The 26,820-nt window shown below is 44.7% G+C and overlaps 1 protein-coding gene across 5 annotated transcripts; it reads right to left on the bottom strand.

The window, feature by feature from the left end:
- Positions 1–918: 918 nt before the first annotated feature.
- F11R (F11 receptor) lies at positions 919–25,356 on the bottom strand. Of its 5 annotated transcripts, XM_055587375.1 has the most exons (11): positions 25,204–25,356; positions 5,222–5,290; positions 4,964–5,071; positions 4,601–4,747; positions 4,101–4,303; positions 3,638–3,740; positions 3,393–3,500; positions 3,161–3,173; positions 2,797–2,845; positions 2,576–2,656; positions 919–1,835 (listed from the first exon to the last, which is right to left on the bottom strand). In XM_055587375.1, exons 1-10 carry the CDS (start codon positions 25,262–25,264, stop codon positions 2,621–2,623), a joined length of 897 nt encoding a protein of 298 aa, XP_055443350.1. In that variant the 5' UTR covers positions 25,265–25,356; the 3' UTR covers positions 919–1,835; positions 2,576–2,620. The 5 variants fall into 5 exon arrangements, 3 of the variants coding, with proteins under 3 accessions (XP_055443350.1, XP_055443349.1, XP_055443352.1); XR_008716423.1 differs by having other exon boundaries at positions 919–2,656; positions 3,052–3,173; XR_008716424.1 differs by lacking the exon at positions 2,576–2,656 and having other exon boundaries at positions 2,830–2,845; positions 3,052–3,173.
- Positions 25,357–26,820: the final 1,464 nt, after the last annotated feature.

Raw genomic sequence — 26,820 nt, 5'->3', positions numbered from 1 at the left:
GCTCCAGTGTGGCCAAAAAAATTACAAATTCCTCTTCTTAGAAAAGTTCCATTTCATACTAGATTTTTACAGCTAGTAGTACCAAGGAAGGGACAATAAATTGCAAGAGCTACAAAATTAGAGATTTTTAAAGTGCAAGTGGCTCAGATGGTAAAGCGTCTGTCTACAATGTGGGAGACCGAGGTTCGAGCCCTGGGTTGGGAAGATCCCCTGGAGAAGGAAATGGCAATCCACTCCAGGACTATTGCCTGGAGAATCCCACGGACAGAGGAGCCTAGTAGGCGACAGTCCATGGGGTCCCAAAGAGTCGGACACGACTGAGCGACTTCACTTACTTACTTCACTTAAAGTGCAAGTTGTCCTTTCCTCATGTATCTCCTTTACTGATCTGTCCCATGCCCCAGCATGCAGAAATGGACCAATCTATTTCCCACTTTCCCCCACCTTGATCTGCAAATCCTATTAACACAGGGACAACAAACATATCCTTAATGTTCAATCATTTTATCTCTAATCAGGTTGGGTCCATGTCTAAAACACGAATCTCTACAGAATCACCCTGTTCTCCAACACCAAGTCTCCTTTTAATATAGATTATATTCATTTGAAACATTACCATTCAAGTACAGTCTAATGGTAAGTTAAAGTGAAAATGAAGTGGCTCAGTCGTGTCTGACTCTTTGCAACCCCATGGACTGTAGCCTGCCAGGCTCCTCCATCCGTGGGATTTTCCAAGCAAGAATACTGGAGTGGGTTGCCATTTCCTTTTCCAATGGTAAGTTAAACTGAAATCTAACCACCAGATTCTGTAGAAGGATATCCCTGATCTCTTAAATACTACAGGGAAGATAATTGAATGTCGAAGTCACTCTGGGAGTTCCAATTCTTTAAAGCTAGAACTTCAGGATTTAAACAAACTCAATGTGAAAAATAAACATTTATTACAAAAATTAGTTTTAACATTCTAAAATGAAAGCAGATGAGGTGTTTTCCAACTCAAAGGGGCTGTTGTTAGCTGGAGAAGTAAATTCCAAGGCTGGTAATTACTGACTCATACTCCTCAAGTGACTTAGGGAGTGAGGAACCATTTGCTCCAGACTTGCAAGAGCAATGATTCACCTCTGCCTCCCTGTGCCCTTTACTCCCTTTACTCCTTCCCACCCTGTCTCCCAACCAGGAAGCTGAAACATACTTTGATATTTTCATTCTTACTGAACCGTTTCACAATCTCTACTTTCATTGCTTAATTAGATTTTATTTCCATCTGGAAAGCTTATTTTTTATTGGTGCGTGACAATATGATTTGTTTTTTGTTTTTCCTTCTGGACCCTGGATGAAAAGAAAACTCAGTTCTGGGAGGAACTGTTAGTCAGATAAGGGTACAGAATATGGTCAAATGGTGCTCAGTCTCCTCCACAAAATTAGCAAAATCAATCCTAGAAGATCCCTTATTTGCCCTCTTGCTAGTTAATAAATAGACTACTGGGGTAAAGGGAGAAACAGATTCAAGGGCAAAGAAGGGTCCAGATGGGATGAGGAAAGCAGGGCCCGGCGTGCCTACCCCACTCACTCCTGCTCTCACTTACGCCTATCCTCTAAATAAAGTAGTAGTACTACTTTAAACTACTAGTAAAGAAGTGGTTCTCCAAAGGATTTGAGAAATCCTGCCTCAGGCCCTGGAGCAGCTTTTCCTGTAGCCTCTGGGAAGTGTACTAGCGCATCTAGGTTGGCAGAGGTGGGAGGGTGGTCTTCTTTCACTGGGTGAGTCAGATCAAGTAGAACCTGGAGCACAGCATCACTTCAGCCAGGTGCTCGCCTCCTACCGCAAGAGGACTCTGGAACATTAGATTTCAACATAGGGCTAAGACCACACACACACACACACACTCTCACACGCTCAGCAGAACTGACTGCTACACAAATTTCCATAACCCTGCAGACATATCTTAAAAGGGCAGGTCAAGTTGTTCCAACCAAGAGAAGGGTGATAGCTTGAGCTACCCACTCCAGCTTTCTTTTCTGCAGATCAGCGTCTTGTTTTCCCTACAGACACAGTTGTCAGTCTGATTGTGTTCGGGAAGAGGATGGTGCAGGAGGATCCCAGTGGCACTTCCCATGGAAGACAGAAGAAAGTGGCCTGCAGAGGTGGCAGAGACTCGACACCATTTCCAAACAACCATTCCAGCTGCTCCAGTCTCCAGCCCCCACTCTAGAACAGCTGCACCAGGCCTCAGCACGGCAGGAAGGAGTCAAGAAACCAGACTCCAGATTCCTATCTGAGAACCACTACATGCAGGGGGCAGTGAGTACCCCACTGCTCTTGTGGTCTACTTGTGGTCAGCAGGCATCAGTCAGGACTTCTCTCTGATCCCTTGTAGGGCTGAGACAAGAAGGTTTGAAACAAGTCCCAGGCCACTCAGCAGTGGTGGGAAAGGAAGGGAGGCAGGAAGGTGCACATTGCTGAAATTATTATAAAACACAACCTAAGATAAAAGTGGGGGCCCCTGAGGGGGCTCGAAGACACATAAGGCATCCTGTGAAACTACAGACTTCAGGGGCCAGAGTCTGGTAGCACCTGAGTAAGGCAAGCACTGAGGACAGGAGAGAAGCCGGACCAGGGTCACACCAAGAATGACGAGGTCTGTCTGAACTCCCCCTGGAGAAATAAAACATCCAAGTCAGCTCTCGTCAGTCTTCTCTAGCTGCTAGATAATCCCCAGAATACATGTGAACATGGGCTGGAAACCCCCGACTCCAGCCAGGGGGCCCTCCTCATCCCAGGGCAGGCATACTCACGTCACTTCGAGCACTGGGCTGGCTGTAAATTACCTTCTTATTGGAGGTCCTAAAGACAAGCCAGAAGATGGAGACACTCAGCACCCGCCTCGCCCCCGCCATCCCTCTCCTTAACCTCCGCTCATTAACGTTAGATGTCAGGACTGAGAACTTCATGGACACATGGAGCTCTTGGTAGGCAGGTTTGGGTGGAGGGAGAAAGGACAAGCACAGGACCGCAGTGGACCATGGTAGGAATCCAGATGTTCTCCCTACCAGGCTGGTCGTCTCCCCTCCAACCTCTTCCCCTGGGCACATTTCAGCTTCAAACCATTCACAAACACGTTCTCAACCTCAGAGAGCCCCTGGACAGCAGCTCACTCACCCTTTCTTTGCTCCTGAAAGACAAGAAATGGGACCATGAGTGTCAGCAGAGTAGAAGACAGCATGGCACCGGAAGATGGGGAACCCAGTGTGTGGTCCTGAGACACGGGTGAGCCATGCTTCCCGGGAGGTAACGCAGCACACAAAGGCTCAGTACCAGGTCGGCACTCAGGTGGCACTCAAGAATCAGGCCCCGAAGCAGGGAGGATCCACCTTTGAGGGCAAATACTCACTGTCAAAGTAGCCTCGGCTATAGGCGAACCAGATGCCAAAAATCAAGGCTCCCAGGAGAATGAGTGTTACAAGGACAGCTGCCACGATGCCCCCAACATTGAGCTCCACTATGGGACACAAGGGAGAGGTCAGGCGCCTGAATACGCCTTCACGGCACGGACAGCACCACCAAAGCCAGGACGGAAAGCAGACCCCAATCCGCACCCCAGGTCTGAGCGCAAGCTCCAGCCACACCCTCACTCACCAGCATCCATGTGCACGGTGTCTGACTTCACGGGGGACGCATAGCCATTCTGTGCCACACAGGTGAAATCTCCAGTGTCAGAGGCCGACACGGGATCAAAGATCTAGCGGGCAGAAAACGAATTGGCTTCCTGCTTGAAGAAGCCACTTAGCTCTCTTTTATGTCTCCTGACCCTCATGCCAAAGTTACCTTGCTGCTTGCTTTTTCCCCACCTTCAGAGCTTCTATAAGCCTGCACCCCATCACTCACACCTTTTACCCCAACCCCACCTGCACTGCCTGCAGTGCAGGAGACCCAGGTTTGATCCCTGGGTCGGGGAGATCCCCTGCAGAGGGAAATGGCAATCCACTCCAGTATTCTTGCCTGGAGAACTCCATGGACAAAGGAGCCTGGCAGGCTACAGTCCATGGGGTCACGAAGAGTCGGTCATGACTGAGTAACTAACACACACACACATCCGTACCAACTCCCCTGTCTTCTGGTTCAGTGTATAGGAAGAGTTGCTGAAGGCACGGTTGCTCTTGGGTTCCAGAGGCATCTCTACTCCATCCTTGAACCACTTGTATTCAGACGGCGGGGAGCCATCTTTCTCTGAGCAGGTCAGCACAGCTCGGGTTCCAATGGTAACAGAGGAGGGGACGTTGATTGTAGGCTTGGATGGAGGCACTGGAGAGGGAGAGAAGGCACTGGTCACAAGGGTGGGAGGGCTGCCTGCAGGCACAGTAGCAGGCACCCCCATCCATCAGCTCTAACCCTCTGTCCTTACTGTGCCCTTAGTTTCCCCTAACCAGGTGCTTATCACTCTCTGTCAGCACCAGGACTCTGAATACCCTCCTCCCTGCCCCACCTGCAACCTGCCATGAGCATGCTCACTATTAGTGAGCTCTGAAGCTTAGCAGAGTCTGCTAAGGGTTTAGGGAAGCAACCGACTGCAAACCCACACAGAAGACCTGCGGCACGTACCGAGCACGATGAGCTGGACAGTGACCTCCCCGTAGGTATTGCCGCCCTCATCAGAGACCATACAAGTATACATCCCCGTGTCTTTCCGGGTCACAGAATGGAAGGTGATGCCAGTATCCGAAAAGGTCACTCGGTTCTCATAGGAAGCTGCCAGGGGAGAGGAAGCAGGGGAAGAGTGAGCTGGAGAGCTGAGAGAAGCTGATGACGGCAGCACCCAAGACACAGGGGCTCTCTTCCTCCCACCAGCAAGGGCGATGGGAAGGCCCTGGAGACTTGAGCCCCAAGGTGCCCCCCTCCCCTGGAATCCAAGCACAACCAATCCCTCTACAAGTAGGCAGTCAGCAAGGAGATGGAGCGACTCACCTGTGATTTTGTTGTTATAGCAAACGAGACCTCTGATATCACCATGGGTAAACTTCCACTCCACACGCGGCGAGGAGAAGCCCGAGTAGGAGCAGGACAGCTTGGCAGCTGCAGGCAGAATCCAGGTGAGTTGGAGGAAGGAGCAGGAGTAAATGGACCCAAAGCACCACGTGGGTTGGATATTCCCCAGAGGTCTGCCCCTGCTCACCTCCCTCTCACCCCAGCCCCCACCATCCCCCACAGCACCTCCCAACTCACGGTTATTCTCAGGAACTCTGACTACCGGTTCATAGGTTTGCACCGCACCCCTGCCCAATGCCAGGGAGCCTGAGAAGAAGAGAGGTAGGTCCATCAGGAGTGGACAGAGAAATGCCATGGAGAGGGAAGAGCAGTCCCAGCTGATGGAGCATCTGGAGCCGGGACCCTCTGTGCTGAGATCTCAAGGTCAAGGGATTCAAGAGATCCAAACTCCTCTCAGATTTCACACCCTCTCACCATCTTCTTCAAATGCTTTTTGCTAAACTGCAGGCCAATACTTGTTTAATCAATGGAAATAAAACATTTATTTCTAAGGCAATGTCCTTCATTAAAAAAAAAAATTTCCCTCTGTGACTATCAATAATCTAATTAGTTCCTACCAGTCCAAGAACAGTTTCCCAAATGACATTTCAGAGTTCAGAGAAAGCTTCTCAGCAAATAATTGTTGTCACTCGTCAGACAATCCTGGCAGGAAGCCAGAAAGCTGGAGGCAAAGACGGGAAAGAAAGGAAGAGGCAGTAATAGGGTAATAATACTCGGCATTTTGAGGGCATTTTGTGCTTTTTAAGGTGTTTTCACATACATTACTTCGTTTGATCCTTGAAACAAGAAAGACAGATCAGCAGGACAAGTATCATCCCAGTTTTACACAAGGAAATAAAGTAAAGAAACGTGTCTAAGATCACACAGCTGGTTCTGGACCAGAACTGGGCTCAGATTACCTCAATAGAATCTCAATCACTGGGTTGGGAAGATCCCCTGGAGAAGGAAATGGCAACCCACTCCAGTATTATTCCTTGGAAAATCCCACAGTCAGAGGACCCTGGTGGGCTACAGTCCATAGGGTTGCAAAGTTGGACACGACTGAGCAACTTCACTTTCACTTCTGCCCAAAGGAAAAGGGAAAGAAAAGGTGGTGTGTGTGGTGGGGTTGAGAGAGGAGGTGAGAGACAGGCTAATAAATAACATGGTGGGAGAGAGGCAGCAGGTTCACAGGAGGGGCTGACACTCCAAAACAAGCGCCAGCACAGGACTCTGGGATGGTGATACAGTCACCAGCCTGCACTTGCAGAGTTACTCTCAATTATGCTTTCCAAGCCCAAACTGAAGAAAGATGTTTTAGTCAAAATCCTGTCTTTCTTAGATAAATGCAAGCACATCTGTTCAATGCAAGTATATTTTTCCTTTATTAAATTACTCATATAACTGAGTATGCAAAAGTAGGAAATCAAGAGATACCTGGAGTAACAGGTAAGTTTGCCTTGGAGTACAAAATGAAGCAGGGCAAAGGCTAATAGAGTTTTGCCAAGAGAACACACTGGTTGTAAGCAAACACCCTCTTCCAATAACACAAGAGAGGACTCTACACATGGATATCACCAGATGGTCAATATCGAAATCAGATTGATTATATTATTTGCAGCCAAGGATGGAGAAGCTCTATACAGTCAGCAAAAACAAGACCAGGAGCTGACTGTGGCTCAGATCATGAACTCCTTATTGCCAAATTCAGACTTAAATTGAAGAAAGTAGGGAAAACCACTAAACCATTCAGGTATGACCTAAATCAAACCCTTTATGATTATACAGTGAAAATGACAAATAGATTCAAAAGATTAGATCTGATAGACAGAGTGCCTGAAGAAGTATGGATGGAGATTCACGACATTGTACAGGAGGCAGGGATCAAGACCATCCCCAAGAAAAAGAAATGCAAGAAGGCAAAATGGTTGTCTGAGGAGGCCTTACAAATAGCTGAGAAAAGAAGAGAAGCTAAAGGCAAAGGAGAAAAGGAAAGATATACCCATTTGAATGCAGAGTTCCAAAGAATAGCAAGAAGAGATAAGAATGCCTTCCTCAGTGATCAATGCAAAGATATAGAGGAAAACAATAGAATGGGAAAGACTAGAGATCTCTTCAAGAAAATTATAGATACCAAGGGAACATGTCATACAAAGATGGGTACAATAAAGGACAGAAATGGTATGGACCTAACAGAAGCAGAAGACATTAAGAAGAGGTGGCAAGAATACACAGAAGAACTATGCAAAAAAGATCTTCCTGACTCAGATAACCACAATGGTGTTATCACACCACAATGGAGAGCCAGACATCCTGGAATGTGAAGTCAAGTGGGCCTTAGGAAACATCACTACGAACAAAGCTAGTGGAGGTGATGGAATTCCAATTGAGCTATTTCAAATCCTAAAAGATGATGCTGTGAAAGTACTGCACTCAACATGCCAGCAAGTTTGGAAAACTCAGCAGCAGCCACAGGACTGGAAAAGGTCAGTTTTCATCCCAGTCCCAAAGAAAGGCAATGCCAAAGAATGCTCAAACTACTGCACAATTGCACTCATCTCACACACTAGTGAAGTAATGCTCAAAATTCTCCAAGCCAGGCTTCAACAGTACATGAACCATGAACTTCCAGATGTTCAAGATGAATTTAGAAAAGGTAGAGGAACCAGAGATAAAACTGCCAACATCCGTTGAATCATCGAAAAAGCAAGAGAGTTCCAGAAAAACATCTACTTCTGCTTTATTGACTATGCCAAAGCCTTTGACTCTGTGGATCACAATAAACTGGAAAATTCTTAAAGAGATGGGACTACCAGACCACCTGACCTACCTCCTGAGAAATCTGTATGCAGGTCAGGAAGCAACAGTTAGATACGGACATGGAACAACAGACTGGTTCCAAATTGAGAAAGGAGTACTTCAAGGCTGTGTATTGTCACCCTGCTTATTTAGCTTATATGCAGAGTATATCACAAGAAATGCCGGGCTGGTTGAAGCATAAGCTGAAATCAAGATTGCCGGGAGAAATCTCAATAACCTCAGATATGCAGATGACACCACCTTTATGGCAGAAAGCAAAGAAGAAGGCTTAAAATTCAACATTCAGAAAACTTAGATCATGGCATCTGGTCCCATCACCTCATAGCAAATAGATGGGGAAACAGTGAAAACAGTGTCAGACTTTATTTTGGGGGGCTCCAAAGTCACTGCAGATGGTGACTGCAGCCATGGAATTAAAAGACACTTGCTCCTTGGAAGAAAAGCTAGGACCAACCTAGATAGCTTATTAAGAAACAGAGACATTACTTTGCCAACAAAGGCCGTCTAGTCAAACCTATGGTTTTTCCAGTAGTCATGTATGGATGTGAGAGTTGGATCTTAAAAGAAAGCTGAGTGCTTGAAGAATTGATTCTTTTGAACTGTGGTGTTGGAGAAGACTCTTGAGAATCCCTTGGACTGCAAGGAGATCCAACCAGTCAATCCTAAAGGAATCAGTCCTGAATATTCATTGGAAGGACGGATGCTGAAGCTGAAACTCCAATACTTTGGCCACCTGATGCGAAGAACAGACTCATTGGAAAAGACCCTGATGCTGAGAAAGATTGAAGGCAAGGGGAGAAGGGCACGACAGAGGATGAGATGGTTGGATGGCATCACTGACTCGATGGACATGAGTTTGAGGAAGCTCCAGGAGTTGGTGACGGACAGGGAGGCTAGCATGCTGCAGTCCATGGAGCTGCAGGGAGTTGGACACAACTGAGCAACTGAACTGAACTGATTACTGAATATAGTCTCTTGACCCCTGAGGCTCCCTTTTCTCATCTGAAACATGAAGGGTTTGAACTAGATATTCTGTGAAATCCTCTAGGTTCTTTTTCTTGTTTCTTTCTCTTTTTTTATAATAAATTTATTTATATTTGGTTGTGCTGAGTCTTTGTTGCTGCATGCGGATTCTCTAATTGCTATGGCTTCGGGCCATCCTTCATTGTGCAGTGCACAGGTCCTGGTTACAGTGGCCTCTCTTGATGTGCAGCACAGACTCTAGAGCACAGGCTCAGTAGTTGGGGCACACGGGCTCAGTTGCTCCACCACATTTGGAATCTTTCCAGATCAGGGATCAAATCCATGTCCCCTCTCTTGGCAGGAGGATTCTTATCCATTGTACCACCAAGAAAGTCCCTCTTTCTTTCTTCCTTTCTTTTCTGGCTTAAATATTTAGAGAGGATTTTTATGTAATTTATTTCAATTTGATACAACCACAGTGAATTAGCCAGGCTAAGTATTCTCTCTCCCATTTTATAGATGAAAAAATTGAATGTCTAAAAGGGTAAGTGGAAGATCCCAGGTTTTATAGCTAGGAAATGACAGAGCTCTGATTAGCATACAGGTTACTCCTATCCCTGCTTTCCTCCCTTATTATACCATATTTTATACATCATGCTGCTTTTCAGAAAAGCCACTGGTTTAACGGAGGCAGTGCTTCCCAGGTAGCTCAGTGGTGAAGAATCTGCCTGCCAATGCAGAAGACACGGGTTCGAACCCAGGGTTAAGAAGAGCCGCTCAAGGAGGCAAATACTGGAGTGGCAACCCACTCCAGTATTCTAGCCTAGGAAATCGCATGAACAGAGGAGCCTGGAGGGCTACAGTCCATGGGGTCTCAAAGAGTCAGACACGACTGAGTACACACGCCTTAATGGAAGGAAACTGTACTAAAATATGATTCTTTTAAAAGTCAGGTCCATTTTATCTCTAAATCACTTCTAATCATATTATTTTGTGTCTGTATATTTGGCACTACATTTCAAAGTCAAATCTATAATCAAGTGTAACAACAGACACAGAAATAAAGCAAATAACCTTTACTAAATTGAAATCTGAGGACATGGGAGTTCTCTGACTCAGCTCTCATCAAGGATGCTGATAATGAAATGTTTTGATTTTTTGCCCAAGTCAACTTTCTCTGCTTTGATGATGGGAATTTTGGGTGTTTTTTTTTTAAGATTCTCAAATTTTACAATTTGCTACCTGTGATGTGCACTGAGATACTCAAAACCAGATCTCTCTTCAGGAATGCAAGATTCGTCTTGGTTGCGGGACTACTCCCAGAAGAAAGCCTGCTGCTGTCATCCCTCTCTGAGGGTAACCAGAACACTTGCCCAGGGGCATGCCTCCTACCAGGCAGAACAGGGTCAGGGTACCAGCATCCAATGCCTGATCGAGAGGAGCGGGGGTTAGGATTCTGGACTTCCACTGCTGTAGCTTGGATTCAATACGTGAGTGGGGAACCGAGATCCAGCCAGTCCTGTGGCCAGAAATAGAGAGGGAAAACCAGCAAGAACTGACTTTTGGGGACTTCCCTGGTGGTCCAGTGGTTAAGACACTGTGCTTCCAATGCAGGGGAAGCGGGTTCAATCCCTGGTCAGGGAACTAAGATGGCACATGCCATGTGATAAAAAAAAAAAAGTGGGGTGTGGGGAGGACATATAAAGCACAATGAAGGGATCTTTCTGCTTCAAAGTTCCCTGTGCAGAAGGCTGAGGCCTTGTTGGGACTAGAGTGCAGCTCAACTTCTCCCTCTGCCCAATCCGGTTTCCTTTCCATAGGTGTGGATCCCAAGAGCACTCCCTCCTAAATGTCTTAGGACAGTAATTGACATCTCAGAGTCGGCTTCCCGAGAAGCCAACCTATGACACCACCCAAATAAAGAACAGCTTCTAATTAAGCTAAAAACTAGCCCTTGAAATAAAAGGCCACCTAAAAGAAGACAGATAAATAAACCACAGCATATGAATTCCACGGTTATTTCTGCCTTACTTCTAACTTTAGCCAAAGTTCTTTTTTGCGTCCTCTCAGGTCATCAGATCTAGACCATGCTCAGGAATGACACCACCACATAGATTCACAAACACACTGGACAACAGGCATCTTCCCCTTCTCATGAAGTCTGACTGCTATTACCTAGTCCAGGCTTCTCTTCTCTTATTTAAAATACAGGGCCCTTTACCTCCTGGCCCTCCCACCCTCCTCTGATGCAGGCACTGCTGATGACTTCCCCATGACCTGACTGCAGTGCTCAGAGTTCTACTGTGACTGCGTGCATATTGCACCATGAGTCAAGTCCAGCCACCGTGTCCTTCCTTCCTAGTGACCGCAGGACACCCCAGTCATCCTGATCCATGGTCCCTTTCTCATTCCAGAACAAGCCTCTGGAACCAGCCTGCCTGCATTCAAATCCCAGCTCTGTTACTTATAATTTGTGTGACCTGGGCAAGCCACTTTGAACCTCAGTTTGCCCATTTGCAAAATGGGGATAATAACAGTTTCAATATCAAAGGGCTGTTGTTGAGAGTTAAACAAGTTACTACAAATAAAGGGCTTATAAGAGTGTCTGACCAACAGGAAGCACCTAATAGGTATGATGCCTTATTATCATTATCATCTGCCCATAGGTCCTTCTGTACACACTTCTTTTTCTGACTTCAAAGTAAGGTATATAAGTAAATGTAAATACTTCTGAAAAAATGCTTACATTCCAGCCCACCAAACCATCTCTCCTCTATCACCGTGACTTAGCCTTAGGAAGACTGACTCTTTTCTAGAACCACCATGTACAGACCAGCAGAGTTGAGGGCTTTCCCTCATCACATCCCAGCTACGTCACAACATCCACAATTTCCACACCCATTCTCCTCATCTATTTTATATTTTCCCTTACCGCATCACAACCTCCCTTTTGCATTTAACCTTGGACCTATATTTGGCATACTGTATGTGTGTTAGTCTCTCAGTCATGCCAAATCTTTGTGACCCCATGGACTATGGCCTGCCAGGCTTCTCTGACCATGGAATTTTCCAGGCAAGAATATTGGAGTTAGTAGCCATTCCCTTCTCCAGGGGATCTTCTCAACCCAGGGATCAAATCTGGGTCTCCCACATTGCAGGCAGATTCGTTACCATCTGAGTATACTTGGCATAATGTACATACATACAAATGTCCTACTATTGATAATTAACATGGTAAACCACAACAGAAGAAAATTTCACCTTTTCCATTGTGATGTGTAATTTACCCTTAAGTTCACAACAAGAAAAGTTACAGAGTCAAAGGTATCAATAGATTTTTGGTGCCTTTCTGTACAAAAAACCCTCACTTAATCTTGCACCCCTCTCAGGTTACAATTTTTTCCTCCCTTCTTCTCCAAATTTCTTAAAGAAGTAGTCTACACATACTGTTTGCAACCCAACATACGTGTTCACTGCTCAGCCTACTTCAGTACATCTTTGGCTCTCAACCTGAAATTAAAATTGCTTTTACTAAGGGCACCAATCATTGTATTCCTCAATTTTAAGATACCCTGATTATAAGATAAAACACTGGTTTAGTAAAAACTTCTTGGGGGGAAATTAAATATATACAATAGACTTATATTGGCTGTAAGTCACATCCCAATTTCTAAAACATTAAGATAGCCTTAGAATTAAAATATCCAGTATTTGCTTTTTCAGTTACCTTCTGTGCTCTTGGTAAGATGTTTGATCCTGCTGACTAGTCCACTTTTAAGTCATCACCATCTTTCCTTCATTCTAGTCAATCAAGCACCAAGCACTACAATGTCATCTCCCAAACCTCCCCAAATTTTTTAGTACCATCACCATCTGTTGTTCGTTGTTCGTCACTAAGTTGTGCTCTGACTCTGCAACTCCACCAACGGCAGCACGCCAGGCTTCCCTGTCCTTCACTAGCTCTTGGAGTTTGCTCAGACTCACGTCCATTGAGTTGATAATGCCATCAAATCATCTTACGCTCCGTCGTTCCCTTCTCCTCTTGCCCTCAATCTTTCCCAGCATCAGGGTCTTTTCCAAGGAGTCTGCTCTTCATATCAGGTGGCAAAGTATTGGAGCTTCAGCTTCAACCCCAGTTCTTCCAATGAATATTCAGGATTGATTTCCTTTAGGATTGACTGGTTTGATCTCCTTGCAATCCAAGGGACTCTCAAGAATCTTCTCCAGCACCAGAACTCAAAATCATCACCTGGAGAATTGCATTTAGTCTTTCAGTTGTTTTCTCTGCCTTGTTTAATCTTGGCCCACTCGCATCCATCCTCCACCCCACTGATGGAGAAAGAGTTAACATTTATTGAGCACACACTATATGCCAGGCACTGCTATGAGCACATTACATGGACTACCATTTAACCCCTACAACAACCTTAGGAGTTGGATGATACTGTTATTATCATCTCTTTTCTACATGGGGAAACTGAGGCCCAGAGCTACAGATTCAAACCAGAGCAGTCCAGTTCCAGAGACTGGGCTACACTATACAGCCTTCTGGAAAGTCCAGATCTCACACTTGCTTCAAGCTTCCAGTGATTCCACATTGCCTGTAATATAAAATTCAAATTTTTCAGCCAGGCAATAGTTCTAGTAAAACCCAACCTGGTGATAAGTTTATCATCTTCATCACCCTCTCTACTCTTGCAATTTACCCCCCAGCAATACAAAACTACTTAAAATTCCCAGCAAAGAGTTTCACAACCTCTGCTTTTGCTCATGCTATTCTGGCCATGCGGAATACCCTTTCCCCTCTTTCTTCATCTGGCCAGCAGATATTCATCCACATTATTTTCTGGAAAATGACTTAGCCCACTCCCAATCCTTCCTCCGTCTCCTTCCTAGGCTTGCACTACACCATGCAAAACACTGTCAAAGTACTTCCCATATTATAATGACATCATCTATGTGCCTGTAGGTCTCCCCTATCAAGCAGTAAACTCCCAAAGGAGCAGGAACTTATGTTAATCTATCATTCTTTCTCATCACTTAGCATAAGTACAAATTAGTACAAATTGACATTGAACAACACAGAACCTTAACAAATCAGGTCAGAGCAAATCATTCACTATAACGTCTACTTGTTAAGATAAGACCATTTTTCAAATTGACAGATGAGGCACACCCCCACCCCCCAAAAAAAACTTGATTCAAAACACTAGCTTTAAAGCTGTAGGTATCTGCCTGCACAATGGTAGACGCTGGTTTCCCGCATGCAGAAGTGTGCAGAGCCAAAAGTGGAAGAAGTGCCAGAAGGTTTTCTAATGCAAGGTCTAAAATGTGGGGAAATGGACAAAAGATGTAAATCCATTTAAAACACCCCCAGCTCTTTGAGGAAAACTCAGCTGCTGCTGCAGCAGAGCCTGGAGTTACCTGCTCCAGCTCCCTGACTCACTGCTTGCTCTCGCCAAGTCCTGCCAAGGAACTAGCCTGCAGGAAGCCCCACAGCCACAGTCATGGCTTTTGAAGATACAGAAAGACTCCTGTGGAGCCAGAGCTGACAATTCATAGGATTAAAATCACCCCCACCAGCTGCAACGTTAAGTCTTTGGAGAAGGTATGTACTGACCTGATCAGAGCCCCAAAGGGAAAGAATCTCAAAGTGTAAGAACGGGTTCGGATGCCTACCAAAACCCTGAGAATAACTACAAGGAAAAAACTTTCTCCTTGTGGTGAAAGTTCTAATATTTGAGACTGATTCCAGATGAGGATCCATACACAACTCAATGACCTGCACAGTCCTGAGATTGCCAAGCAGATCTCTTCCATCAGTATGGAGCTAAGAGTCAAGGTTGAAATCACCATTGCAGAAGCTTAAATTAACATTTTTCTAAATATTGACAACCAGTTGTTAAACAAACAACAAAACCTATTTCTTTCATGATCACAAAAGCAACCCAAGTAAGCCCAAGCCCAAGTCATCTGAGGAGACACCTGGCTAGATCATTGCTCTTTCTGCCAAATCTTCAAAATGGTTTCTGGGGTTTAAGGATTGAATTGTATTCCCTCAAAATTCATATACGAAAGCCATAACTTCAGAAAGTAACTGTATTTGGAGACAAGCCATTTAAGGATGATATAATTGTTAAAATGAGGCCCTTAGGACATGCCCTAATCCAATCTGATTGGTGGTGTTCTACAAAGAGACACTAAGCATGCTCATGCCATAGAGGCAATGACCAGGTGAAGAGGCAGCAAGAGCTTGGCCACTGTAAGCCAAAGAGAGGTTTCAGAGGGAGCCATCCCTACCAGCACTGTGATCTTGGACTTCTGGGCTCCAGAACTGTGAGAAAATAAATTAGTGTTGTTCAAGCTACCTAGTCTTTGGTATTTTGTTATGGCGTCCCAAGCAGACCAATACAAAGGTTCAAATTGGACATCAGCAATGGCATTCTGGTTGAATCCCCAGTCACTATAGCCTTGACTCAAGTATGCATGATGACATGAACAGTGAAAGAATCAACATGCTGCACAGCAAAGGCAACCACCAACAAAAGGAAAAGGTGGGTCTTGCCTACAGTGTAAGACTCACGCTTCTAAGACAGGAGGTAAGGGCTTGATCCCTGGTCCAGGAACTAAGATCCCACATACCACACAGCATGCCTAAGCAAATAAATAAAATTTTAATTTGTTAAAAAAAAAAAAGCTAAAAACGCAACGTAGAGAATGGGATAAAATATTTGCAACTCACTTAACTGATAAAGGATTAATACCTAAAATGTATAAAGAATGCATACAAATCATAGTTAAAAAAAAAAAACAAACAAACCACACCTAACCAATCTATTTTAAAAACTGTCAAGAGGATCTGCATAGACATTTTTCCAAGGAAGACAGGTATGTCTTCCAAGGAAGATGGCCAACAGGTATATGAAAAGATGCTCAACATCATTAATTATCAGGGAATGTAAATCAAAAACCATAATGAGATAACACCTCACACTTGTTAGAATGGCTATTATCAAAAAAGAAATAGGAGATTTACTGGTGGTCCAGTAGTTAGAGATCTTTGCTTCCACTGCAGGGGGCATGGGTTTGATTCCTGATCAAAGAACTAAGATTCCACAAGCTCCCCAACCCCAGAAAAGACGAGAAACAATGAATGCTGGTGAAGACATGGAGAAAAGGGAACCCTCATGCAAACTTCATGTTGGTGGGACTGTAAATTGATACAGCCATGATAGAAAACAGTATGGGGTTCTTCAAAACATTAAATGTAGAAGTATCACATGATCTGGGGCTCTCTCTACCCAGGTGGCAAAGAAGAGTCCGCCTGCAGGAGATGCAGAAGAAGCAAGAGACGCAGCTTTGACCCCTCGGTTGGGAAGATCCCCTGGAGTAGGAAACAGCAACCCACTCCAGTTGTTCTTGCTTAAGAATCCATGGACAGAGGAGCCTGATGGGCTACAGTCCACAGGGTCGCAAGAATCAGACATGACTTAGCAACTAACAACAAATCTAAGGAGAAAACAAGATGCAAGTTACCTTCCTGACAGTTGTTTTCCTCTCAGTCTCTGCCCCCAATTTCTGCCCAGTCCTGCAAAGACTCAAAGGCTAAGGATCCCTTACCCTCCACACAACTCTTGAGCTGGAATCCAGGCTCCCACACTCACAGACCTCGTGTGAGTCTCAGCGGCACTTGCTTCCAATACAGACATCCCCTTTTTCCCTTCACACTGGGGCCAGCACAGAGTTAGCCGAGGCTTCAGTGCACACATAATATACAATGGAATATCACTGAGTCATTAAAAAGAACGAAATCTTGCCATTTGTGACAACAGGGATGGACTTTAAGGGCATTATGTGAAGTGAATTAAGTCAATCAGACAAAGTCCAAATACCATATGATGTTACTTATATATGGGATCAGAAACAAACAAAAAAACTCCAAGCTCAGACACAGAAAACAGATTGGGTGCTTGCCAGAGGCAAGGAGAGGGTGGGGGGCAAAAATGAGTGAAGAGGATCAAAAGGTTACTAACTTTCAGTTAGAAAATAACTAAGTCATGGGGATATGATGCACAACATGGTAACTATAGTGAATAATGCTATACTGCATATTTAGAAGTTGCTAAGATATGCAGATGACACCACACTTATGGCAGAAAGTAAGAGGAACTAAAAAGCCTCTTGATGAAAGTGAAAGTGGAGATTGAAAAAGTTGGCTTCAAGCTCAACATCCAGAAAACGAAGATCATGGCATCTGGTCCCACCACTTCATGGGAAATAGATGGGGAAACAGTGGAAACAGTGTCAGACTTTATTTTGGGGGGCTCCAAAATCACTGCAGATGGGGACTGCAGCCATGAAATTAAGACACTTACTCCTTGGAAGGAAAGTTATGACCAACCTAGATAGCATATTCAAAAGCAGAGACATTACTTTGCCAACAAAGGTCCATCTAGTCAAGGCTATGGTTTTTCCAGTGGTCATGTATGGATGCGAGAGTTGGACTGTGAAGAAAGCTGAACGCAGAAGAATTGATGCTTTTGAACTGTGGTGTTGGAGAAGACTCTTGAGAGTCCCTTGGACTGCAAGGAGATCCAACCAGTCCATTCTGAAGGAGATCAGCCCTGGGATTTCTTTGGAAGGAATGATGCTAAAGCTGAAACTCCAGTACTTTGGCCACCTCATGCGAAGAGTTGTCTCATTGGAAAAGACTCAGATGCTAGGAGGGATTAGGGGCAGGAGGAGAAGGGGACAACAAAGGATGAGATGGCTGGATGGCATCACTGACCCGATGGATGTGAGTCTGAGTGAACTCCGGGAGTTGGTGATGGACAGGGAGGCCTGGCGTGCTGCGATTCATGGGGTCGCAAAGAGTCGGACATGACTGAGCGACTGAACTGAACTGAAGAGAGTAAATCTTAAAATTCTATCACAAGGAAAAAACATTCCATAACTATATATGATGACAGATGTACATTTATTGTGGTGATCATTCTTCAGTATAATTGTTATATTATTATTTTGTACATCTGAAACTAAAATGTTATATGCAAAATATACCTCCATAAAATATTTTTTTTAAAAAACCAACAGAAATTTTTTTTGGAAGGGACCCTAGGGAACCTCTATCCCATCCTTTTATAAATATATAATTTTGTTGACTTTTGACTGTGCTGGGTCTTCATTGCTGCACAGGCTGTTTTCTAGTCTCGGTGGGCAGGGGCCACTTTGCGGAGCACAGGCTCGAGGGCTCAGGCTCAGCAGCTGTGGCCCCTGGGCTTAGCTGCCCCACAGCATGTAGGATCTTCCCAGACCAGAGGTCAAAGCTGGGTCTCCCGAACTGCCAGGTGGATTCTTTACTACTGAGTCATCAGGGAAGCCCAACAAAACTAAACAAGACCTCTGCAAGGTTTGTCCACTGAAAGATTTAATTAATTATATCCAAATTCTAGACACATGTTACTGAGCATGACCAAATAAATAAAAAAAAAAGCGTGAATAATAAGATAATAGCAGCTAATATTTCTTGAATACTATGCACCAGATACTCTTTTGAGCCCTTTACAGGTTCCATTAAATCCTTGTAACAATGCTATGAAATAAATTTTATTATTGCTCCCACCTTATATATGCATTAATTGGAGCACAGAAATAAGTAATTTGCTCAAGGTCTCAAAGCTAGTAGAAGGTAGAGCTAGGATTCTAACCAGGTAACCTGGCTCCACGGTACAATAAATTATACAACTAAGTAAAAATAAAAACAAACAAATAAAACTAACCATATTGCCATGCCAAAGGTTAAGGTAGATCAATTTATTCAGAAAAATAATCCTAGGATACACGTAAAGGTATCTCTAAGAATAGATTCCAAACCCTTGACAGTACGTATTATCTGAGAGGTGAGAATACAGGCAACTTTTCTATGTTTCTATGTTTTCTACATTTGTGTAATGGCCAAGTATGTATTAAAATATTTTAAGTTAAAGAAAAAAGAGTAGGAAATGGGAGTTAAAAAGGAAAGGAAAAAAAAAAATCAGATCACAAGAAGCAAAGAAAAATAAAACATAGCCAGAAAGAGGAAGCAAAAGCAAAGGCAAAAACAAAGGAAGAATGATCAAGAGTAACAAGAACACACCAGGAAGCACAGGAGAATGAAATAAAACTTTGAAGGTAAAATGAAATAACAGATGAGTAAGAAACAGGAGATTACAATCAAGATCCTGTATATGAGTCTGATAAATTTCAAGGAGAGAAAAAAGGCAGGAAGAAATGTGAACACATGCATTGGATTGTCTCATGAAAAATGTTTCGAGGAGAAAGAAAACAACCCTGGAAGGCAAGTATTATTGTTACCATCCCACTTTATAGATGAGAATACCAAGGCTTTTTCATAGTTGCCCCAAATCACTCAGCTGCAAACGAGGTGGGAATCTTAACCCAAGTCTGCCTGATTCTGAGTCTCCAAAACTACTGTACTACACAGTGTCTCCAGCAGAGAAGCCGGGAAACACCATTCACCCTTCAAGATTCTGGGCCAGCGTCCCTCAATCCATTATACCTTTCCCCAGTCAAAATTAATCTCTCTCCAACTTCTAGGAATATAACCTAAGAAAATAATCAAAGGTAAGCTTAAAGATGTATATTCAAGAACAATTTAATGTTATACAGCAAAGAAAAAAAAAATGCTCAGCAAAAAGTGAACAATTAAGTAAATTACAGGATAGTCATACAGTATAATACTGTAGAATGGATTTTATTTAAAGCACTGTTTGCTCAAAAAAAAAAAAGAAAGAAAGAAAAAAAAATACATATATGGCCATGATTTGCAATAATACGCTACCATCATAGAACATTAATGTTCCTGTCCTCTCTGTCATGGAGGTAGTCACCCATTTCATTTAAAACTGATATTCAGCCATTAATAATCTAAATGAGAAGGGCTCTATAACACAGTTTTGTTTTTTGCCACTGGAATTCCTACCTAATCTGACAAACTGGCCATAGCTCAAAGCAGTTTAGTACACAACTTGGTTTAAACACTGGTATGTATGGATTTCTGTTGAGCTGGTGTGACCTAAACGAATATCTGCCCACAGGGCCAAGGCTTAAGGAAAAGTCAATGGCATCAAACAGCCATTTCATTGTTTTCCAATATATTTTGCACAGGTCAGCTACACCACATATTAATCATAGAGGAAAGATTAGAATAAAGCCAGCAATCACTGTTATCTCTAGAGAACAGGATGGGATGTGATTTTATTTTCTCTATATCCCTCTGTTTTCCGATTTTCTGCATTGAATATCTATCATTTCTTAATAAGGAATTTATCATTTTGAAAAGTAATTCTATGTTCCCCAAACATTCTGTACTTCGATGACAGCCCCTGACGCATGGTGCTCTGTATTCTACTTAGTAAATACATGTCTATAGTTCCTTAGAAACAGAGAAAACGAGATACAGTTGTATCCTCCCCTGTTCTTAGAGCTGTGCTTTGCCACCAAAGCAGTGCTGTGTTAATAAGGTGGTCACAGAGGGTGGAGGCATCCAGATATCTGACAGAACCCAACCCGCCAACCTGTCCCTGTAAACACAGGTCAAACCCACAACAGAAAAGCTACTTCCTTCTACTTCTTTATTAAGAAAACTTTGGTCTCAGTATGCAATCCTGTTAATAATTAGAATTTTCCTTAAGGTGTTTTCATGCAATGAGTTTGTTTTGATCCATGTAAAAACAAACAAACAAAGGAAGGAAGGAAAAGGAGGGAAGCCAGGAAGCCAGCCAGCCAGTCTCTGGTTTTCTCTAAGAATTCATCCAAACTTCCCCTCTAAGCAGATGAGCCTCACAGGACCCACCAGCCTCAGAATAAGCCAAAGCCTCAGAAAGCCCCCAGATACAGCATGCTCACAGTTTTCAGCTGTTGGCTAATGGTTACAAATACCTGACTGCCCTTAGAGTTTCTTAATAGCAGAGGTCATTCATTTTTTAATCCCTAATCTCAGCACAGTGCTCAGAACATAGTAAACACCAATGCTTGTTGGATTAACAATTGAATCTGACATTATAGTGCAATTAGAACCTGGACCCAGGGCTTCCACCCCCGGTTTGCTCTTTCCTTCCCACCACTCACCCTGTAGAGACTGAACTCACTCCTGGGGGTTGAGGTGGGACAGATAAGGAATGCGTGGGCAAGAGGAAAGCTGTGTGAGCCAAAGACTGGCTGGGCTAAGTCTAAACAGTCAGGCTTGGCTGTACTTTCAATGACGTGGGTCAACTGACACAGCCCTCTGAGTACAGCGGAGAGTGCTGATGGCTCTGCAGGACAGGAAAGCTTTCACTCCATTGCTCCCTCCAACCCTCTCTCAGCAGAATTTCCAGTTCTACCAGCTCGGCTCTCCTCCCCCACCCACCTACTCATTACAGAGCAGGCTGTGCCTGCCTACCCAGGGCTCACTCCAAGGGCCTGGCATCAGACTTCTGGCCAGCCAGCTGCTTCCTCCCATCTGACCCCCACACTGTAAAACGAATGACACCAGGCGGACTTTGGACAGAAACCCTGCTTATCAGGGAGTCCCAGGCAGATGAACTCTGAGTTTTCAATGCCTGGAAAACCCCAGTGTGTTGTATCCACTCACTTTACTTCTCACAACCCTCTGACAACACTGAAACCTCTTCCAGTTACATTTGACAAGCGGCCATCCAGCGCTTTCCTGAACCTCTAGAGAGGAAGCTGGGCTGAGTTTAGAGATCCCCAAGGTCTCCCCTCAATGCTAACAGAAAACAAGCCCAATTTTTTTCCTAATCTCTCACATAAAATGTTTGTAGCTTTTAAATCTGTCCTTGAGCAGGAGTGTCAGCTCTTCTGAATCCACAGAATAGATACCTCTTAAACCAGAGGACTTGGGGAGGAGGTGGGGAGAGGGGTGGAATATTCTAACAGCCAAGGCCACACCAACAATATGAAAAGAACTCCAGGGCATATCAAATGAAATAAACAAGATACAGGATGGAATACAATGTATAGAGGGTGCCTCCTTTTGTGTCAGGAAAGGGAAAAGAAAGCAATATATATTTATATATACTGATATTTGTATAACAAACCACTGGAAAAATACACAGGAAACTAGGGGAGGTGTGAACCAGGTGGGAGTGATAACCCCACTTGTTTAATATTATTTTGATTCTCGAACCACGTTAATGTATTAATCTCTTCTAAACAGACAAACATTGTTGTTTGGTTTTTTAATTACAGCAGCTCCACCCCGAGCTAAAACTAGGCTGGAGATACCAGGGCAAGCCCAGATCACAGGAAACTGAAGAGAAATGTCATAAGGGGAAAGTGTTCTGGAGCAAGGAGAGAAAAACTAATAAGACACTGGAATTCCACTACCACTCACTTCCTTGTTTCATCTTGTGGCGTCACTAGTTTCTAGGTTCTGGTTTCGAGGGAACAATTCTTTCCTGGGAGAACCCCCTGAAGAGGGAGGGGAAAGGAGTGACTCACCAATCTACAGTTTGAGGTGAGTCTAACCCTGAACAGGAGAGCTAGAAAGGCTTGAGTCCAAAATATCGATATGAAACAGCCAGACTCCCAGGCTGACCCAGACAGGCACAGGGCAGCATTTTCTCCCTACTGAAATGCCTCAGTGCAGACACTTCATGAACGGGTGTGTGTGCAAACCCCAGGCTTCCAACCAGGTTTCCACTTCCCCTGCGGTCACAGCTGACACATACCATCTTGCTAAACAGAAATGCCTCTTCCTGCCTAGGAGATAGCTGGAAACTTTTTTTAAGCACAGGCTCTCTAGGGGGAGGGACGCTAGTATTGCTGGTCACCAGTTTTTCTTTTCCCAGGCCCAGTTCTCCCAGTGTTTATTCTCTAACCCTGTCCCAGCAGGTTCAGGCCTTCTTCTCCACTAGATTCCCCAGGCAGGGGTAGGGCCACTACTTGATCTTTTTTTCTTCCTTCCTGATGACAGAGTCCAGGTGAGGAGCAAGGACATGCAGGCATCCTATATAAGCTTCCAATATCCCAAGGGCAGAGGACAGACCTGCCAGGCAAGAAAGCCCCTACTTTTTCACTCTAGCCATTTGGAATCTAGCAGGATCCCTCCCTGCTTTCTCTGACCTGCTCTACTATGGGCAGCATTCTTTCACCCTCACAAAATCCAAAGTGGGGTAAGAGCTGCCCACTAATAATCGCTTTCATGGATGTCATGCAGCTATTATCCCAGTTGAGCCACAGGATGAGGTTAGAACAAGTATTATTACTCCTGTAATACTCTTGTATTATAGATGAAAAGACTGAGTTACTAGACTATGATCACAAATAAGCCAGAAAGTCAAGCGAGAGCCCAGGTGGGGGGTGGCCTGGTTGTTATTTCCATTCTCACTGTGCTAATCAAATAGCATCTCCCAGGTCTAGCCCTATTTACATGTGACAAGGTCAGTTCCTCCATCTCCTGGACATGTTACTTCCCAGGATCCATCGCCCTGTCAAGCTAATACAATATCATCTCAAGTTCCCTCTAAACCACTGTTTATTGATTCCCTGAGCAGACTAGAGGGCATCCCCAAGCTCAGAAGGGTGATATCACAAGGCTTTCAGTGTCAATCTGTGACAATATATTGTGGGGTTATTCTAGAAAATGAGGGGGAAAGAGGAAAAGGGAGAAGGATGCAGTTCTAGGAGTCTTATAAGCCTGACAAATACTGTCACAAATACACTTACTGACTCAGAAATTTCTAGGTTGGGAGGTGGGGGGATGAGTACGAGGGTTGACAGGGTTGGCAAAGTGTTTACTACTGAGCACCACACCCAACAAGAAAATGACTGTGGGTGTCACTAGCAGTTCTAAGATACAGACAAGTAAATGGAGAAGAATGGGAGGGAAAGAATGGAAATTGAAGAAAGCAGGAAATGGAAGAGTAGAATGAAAGGGAGGAGTGAGAAAAGAAAGAATCTAGTGAAAAAGAAAAATTGAAAAAGGTGGACTCTGGAGCAGTATCCCAAACTGATGTTTTGATATGCTGGTTCCTGTGTCACAGGGTGCCTGAGGTGGGCCCCGGGGTAGAAAAAGGAGAAGTGAGTCAGGAGACTTTGGTTCCAGTCCCAGGTCCTTTGGTCAGTCTTATCAAGTCATTTCCCCTCTTTGTACCTGTTTCCTGATCTGTACAATAGAGGGAGGGAGGAACTGATTTGTTACTGGTCCAGTCCATCCCAAGGGTTAATGTTTTTGTGATGAGAAACAAAGAAGTCAATCCATCTGTCTAAGGGCACCCTTCACACTAAGCAAAGTGAATTATCTTGTAACCACCAATATTGGTCTTAATTGTTCATCTCTTCTACATTTCCTTAAATAGGGATCTTGAGGAGGAAATGGAGATTCTTACAGACCCCCTGCCGACACAACTATTCACAGTAGCACACACAGACGCTCAAGAATCAGGTAAGGATACAGGTGCTGACACGGGTAGACTAAGGCACAAACCATAAACTCAGTCAGGCACAAGCACAACTATAGACAGAGGCCTGCCCAGCAAGGGAGACTCATTGTTCCACAGGAAAGGGAGTGTACAAAGGCAACAAAAACTCTCAAACATGGCCAGGGGGGAGGGCAGAGTTCTGGCTCCGAGAAGGAACCAGCCAACCAAAAAACAGGACCTTCCCCTGGGAATGGTCTCTCAGTCAACAACATTTATCAAGGACTCCTGAAGTAAGTTACGCTAGAAAGGAACTTTGAATGCTGTGCTAAGAAATTTTAGATTTCAATTTTATGTATTTCCTTCCAAAAAAAAGGTTTTACAACTGGACACTTTTCCTGGAGCAACCATGCAACCTAGAGGTTCGGGAAAAGCTAAAAAGACACTTCAGCAACAACCAGGGAAAGGGACTTCCACTCCAGTCGACCTCCATTAGATTTTCTCTGAGGACCCTTCAGGAGCAAAACATCCCAAGAAAGTCAGAGGACGTGAGGCTCTCGACTGATCTCGGATGGTTTGCGGATGTTGGAGGGGCAGGATGGCCCTTCCCAGATGCTTGATCCCGGCTAGGCAGCGCCCCCGAAGCCACCAGCACTCACCAGTAAGTGAGAATGGAGGAAAGGTGAACCAACCTTTCCGCGTTATTTTTGGTAAAAGTGCGGAAGAGGCAACTCCCTCCAGGTGGATGTAAGAGGGGATCCTTATTCATAAATGTGGGGGAGGGGAGCCAGCCACTCACCAGAGGAAGGGGGAAGGGAAAAAAGAGGGACGAGTCTAGGGTGGAAAAGAGGACTAGGAGGGTGAGGCGGACTGATTTCAGAACCCCTCCCCTTTCGGGAGCCAGAGGTGTGGGGAGCGCCTCCCTCCAACCTCCGATCAGACGCACAGATTACTCCGAAAACTCCGGGAACTTACACAGGATCATCGACGTAAAGAGAAGCAACTCTGTACTGCCGACTTTCGCCTTTGTACCCATCACGATCAAGATCCCGATGCGACAGCAGTCACTGCGACCCTAGAAAGAGACACCAGCTTCGCCCACAGCAGCGCGGGGACTAAACTCCAGACGCCAGGTTGAGCCCAGCCCGGCCCTTCCCTTCACGCCCGATTGGTCGGCGCCGCTCCTCTGCACTTTCCGATTGGTGGAGGGAGCCGCCGCTCCTCTGAGTGATTCACCGTCGCCAGGTGCAGCCCCGCCCACTACTCCCCGTAAGGCGGATTGGAGCCTTTCCAAGCCCAATCCGCCCCTGATTGGGCCAGGAGACTGTCGCTTACGGAGACCCAGGCCTCACCTTCTGCAGGTGAGGACTCTCTGATTGGGCGGCGTTCCTGAAGTAGGGACTTTATGACTGGCTAGGCTCTGAACTGGAGCCGGAAGATTATCAGAGGAACACCTTAAAGGATGTGATCGGGAAGGTGGTTGGTCTGTGGGACGCGAGAGAGAGAGGCCTGCTTTTGTTTGTTCGTTGTAATGGTCTGTTTGTTTATTCGGAATGTAAGTTGCAGCTGCAGAAACCTTGGTCCAGTCCTTTGTCAAGTGAAAACCACGTGTATTAATATGTGAGGGTCGGGAGAGAAGACCCTCAAAGTGTGTTCCTCTGCCCACTCCACTCGCAGGATTCAAGGCCGCGCTAGAGGAGGAAAGGGAAGAGGGGAATGAAGCGCTCAGTTCGGTAGTGGGAAGGGCAGAATCGAATCACCAAACACACCCAGATAATAGAAACTGACCTACAGACGCTCTATAAACATCACTGTGAGTGACTGTGGGTATGTCCTTTACACATGTTTAATCAGTCAGCAGAGGTCTGCATGCATTTCAGTATTACTTATCTTCTCACTGCGGATAACTGCGTGCCTGCTGAACCCTCTTTCTATAGGCTATGTTGATACTGTTAATATTTATATTGTTACAGCGTTTTTATTTGAAACCCATTCTCAACACCTTTACTATTTCTAGTTTCTAATATTTTACAATGATTTTACATTGTGATCGTAATACTTTTTTTTTTTTTTTTTTTTGAACTTTTTGGCTGTGCAAGGCTGCGTTCTGGATCTTATTTCCAGATCAGCAATTAAACCCACGCCCCCTGCAGGAAAAAAAATAGGGAAGTCCCTATTTTTTTCTTAGTATATCCAGGTTGTCCGTGGGAAAACTTCCTGAACTTTATCTCACTGCAAGTAAGAAGTCCATAGTGAAGTGAAGTGAAGTCGTTCAGTCGTGTCCGACTCTTTGTGACCCCATGGACTGTGGCCTACCAGGCTTCTCCGTCCATGTGATTTTCCAGGCAAGAGTCCTGGAGTGGGTTGCCATTTCCTTCTCCAGGGGATCTTCCCCACCCAGGGATCAAGAGCAGGTCTCCCGCATTGTAGGCAGACGCTTTTACCATCTGAGCCCCCAGGGAAATCCATACTTGTATCCAAAACAGTGGTATTTTTTTGACCTTTTGCTCTTTCATCTTTGTCCCATTCCTTTGGGCCAAAAGTTCTCTTCATGTTTCACCCAACTTAAAGCAATGTGTATCAAGCACCTAT

The sequence above is a fragment of the Bubalus kerabau genome, chromosome 6 (assembly GCF_029407905.1).
Source record: "Bubalus kerabau isolate K-KA32 ecotype Philippines breed swamp buffalo chromosome 6, PCC_UOA_SB_1v2, whole genome shotgun sequence".
NCBI lineage: Eukaryota > Metazoa > Chordata > Mammalia > Artiodactyla > Bovidae > Bubalus > Bubalus kerabau.
Note: the sequence above shows the minus strand (reverse complement) of the source record. Positions and strands in the feature narration are given on the sequence as shown.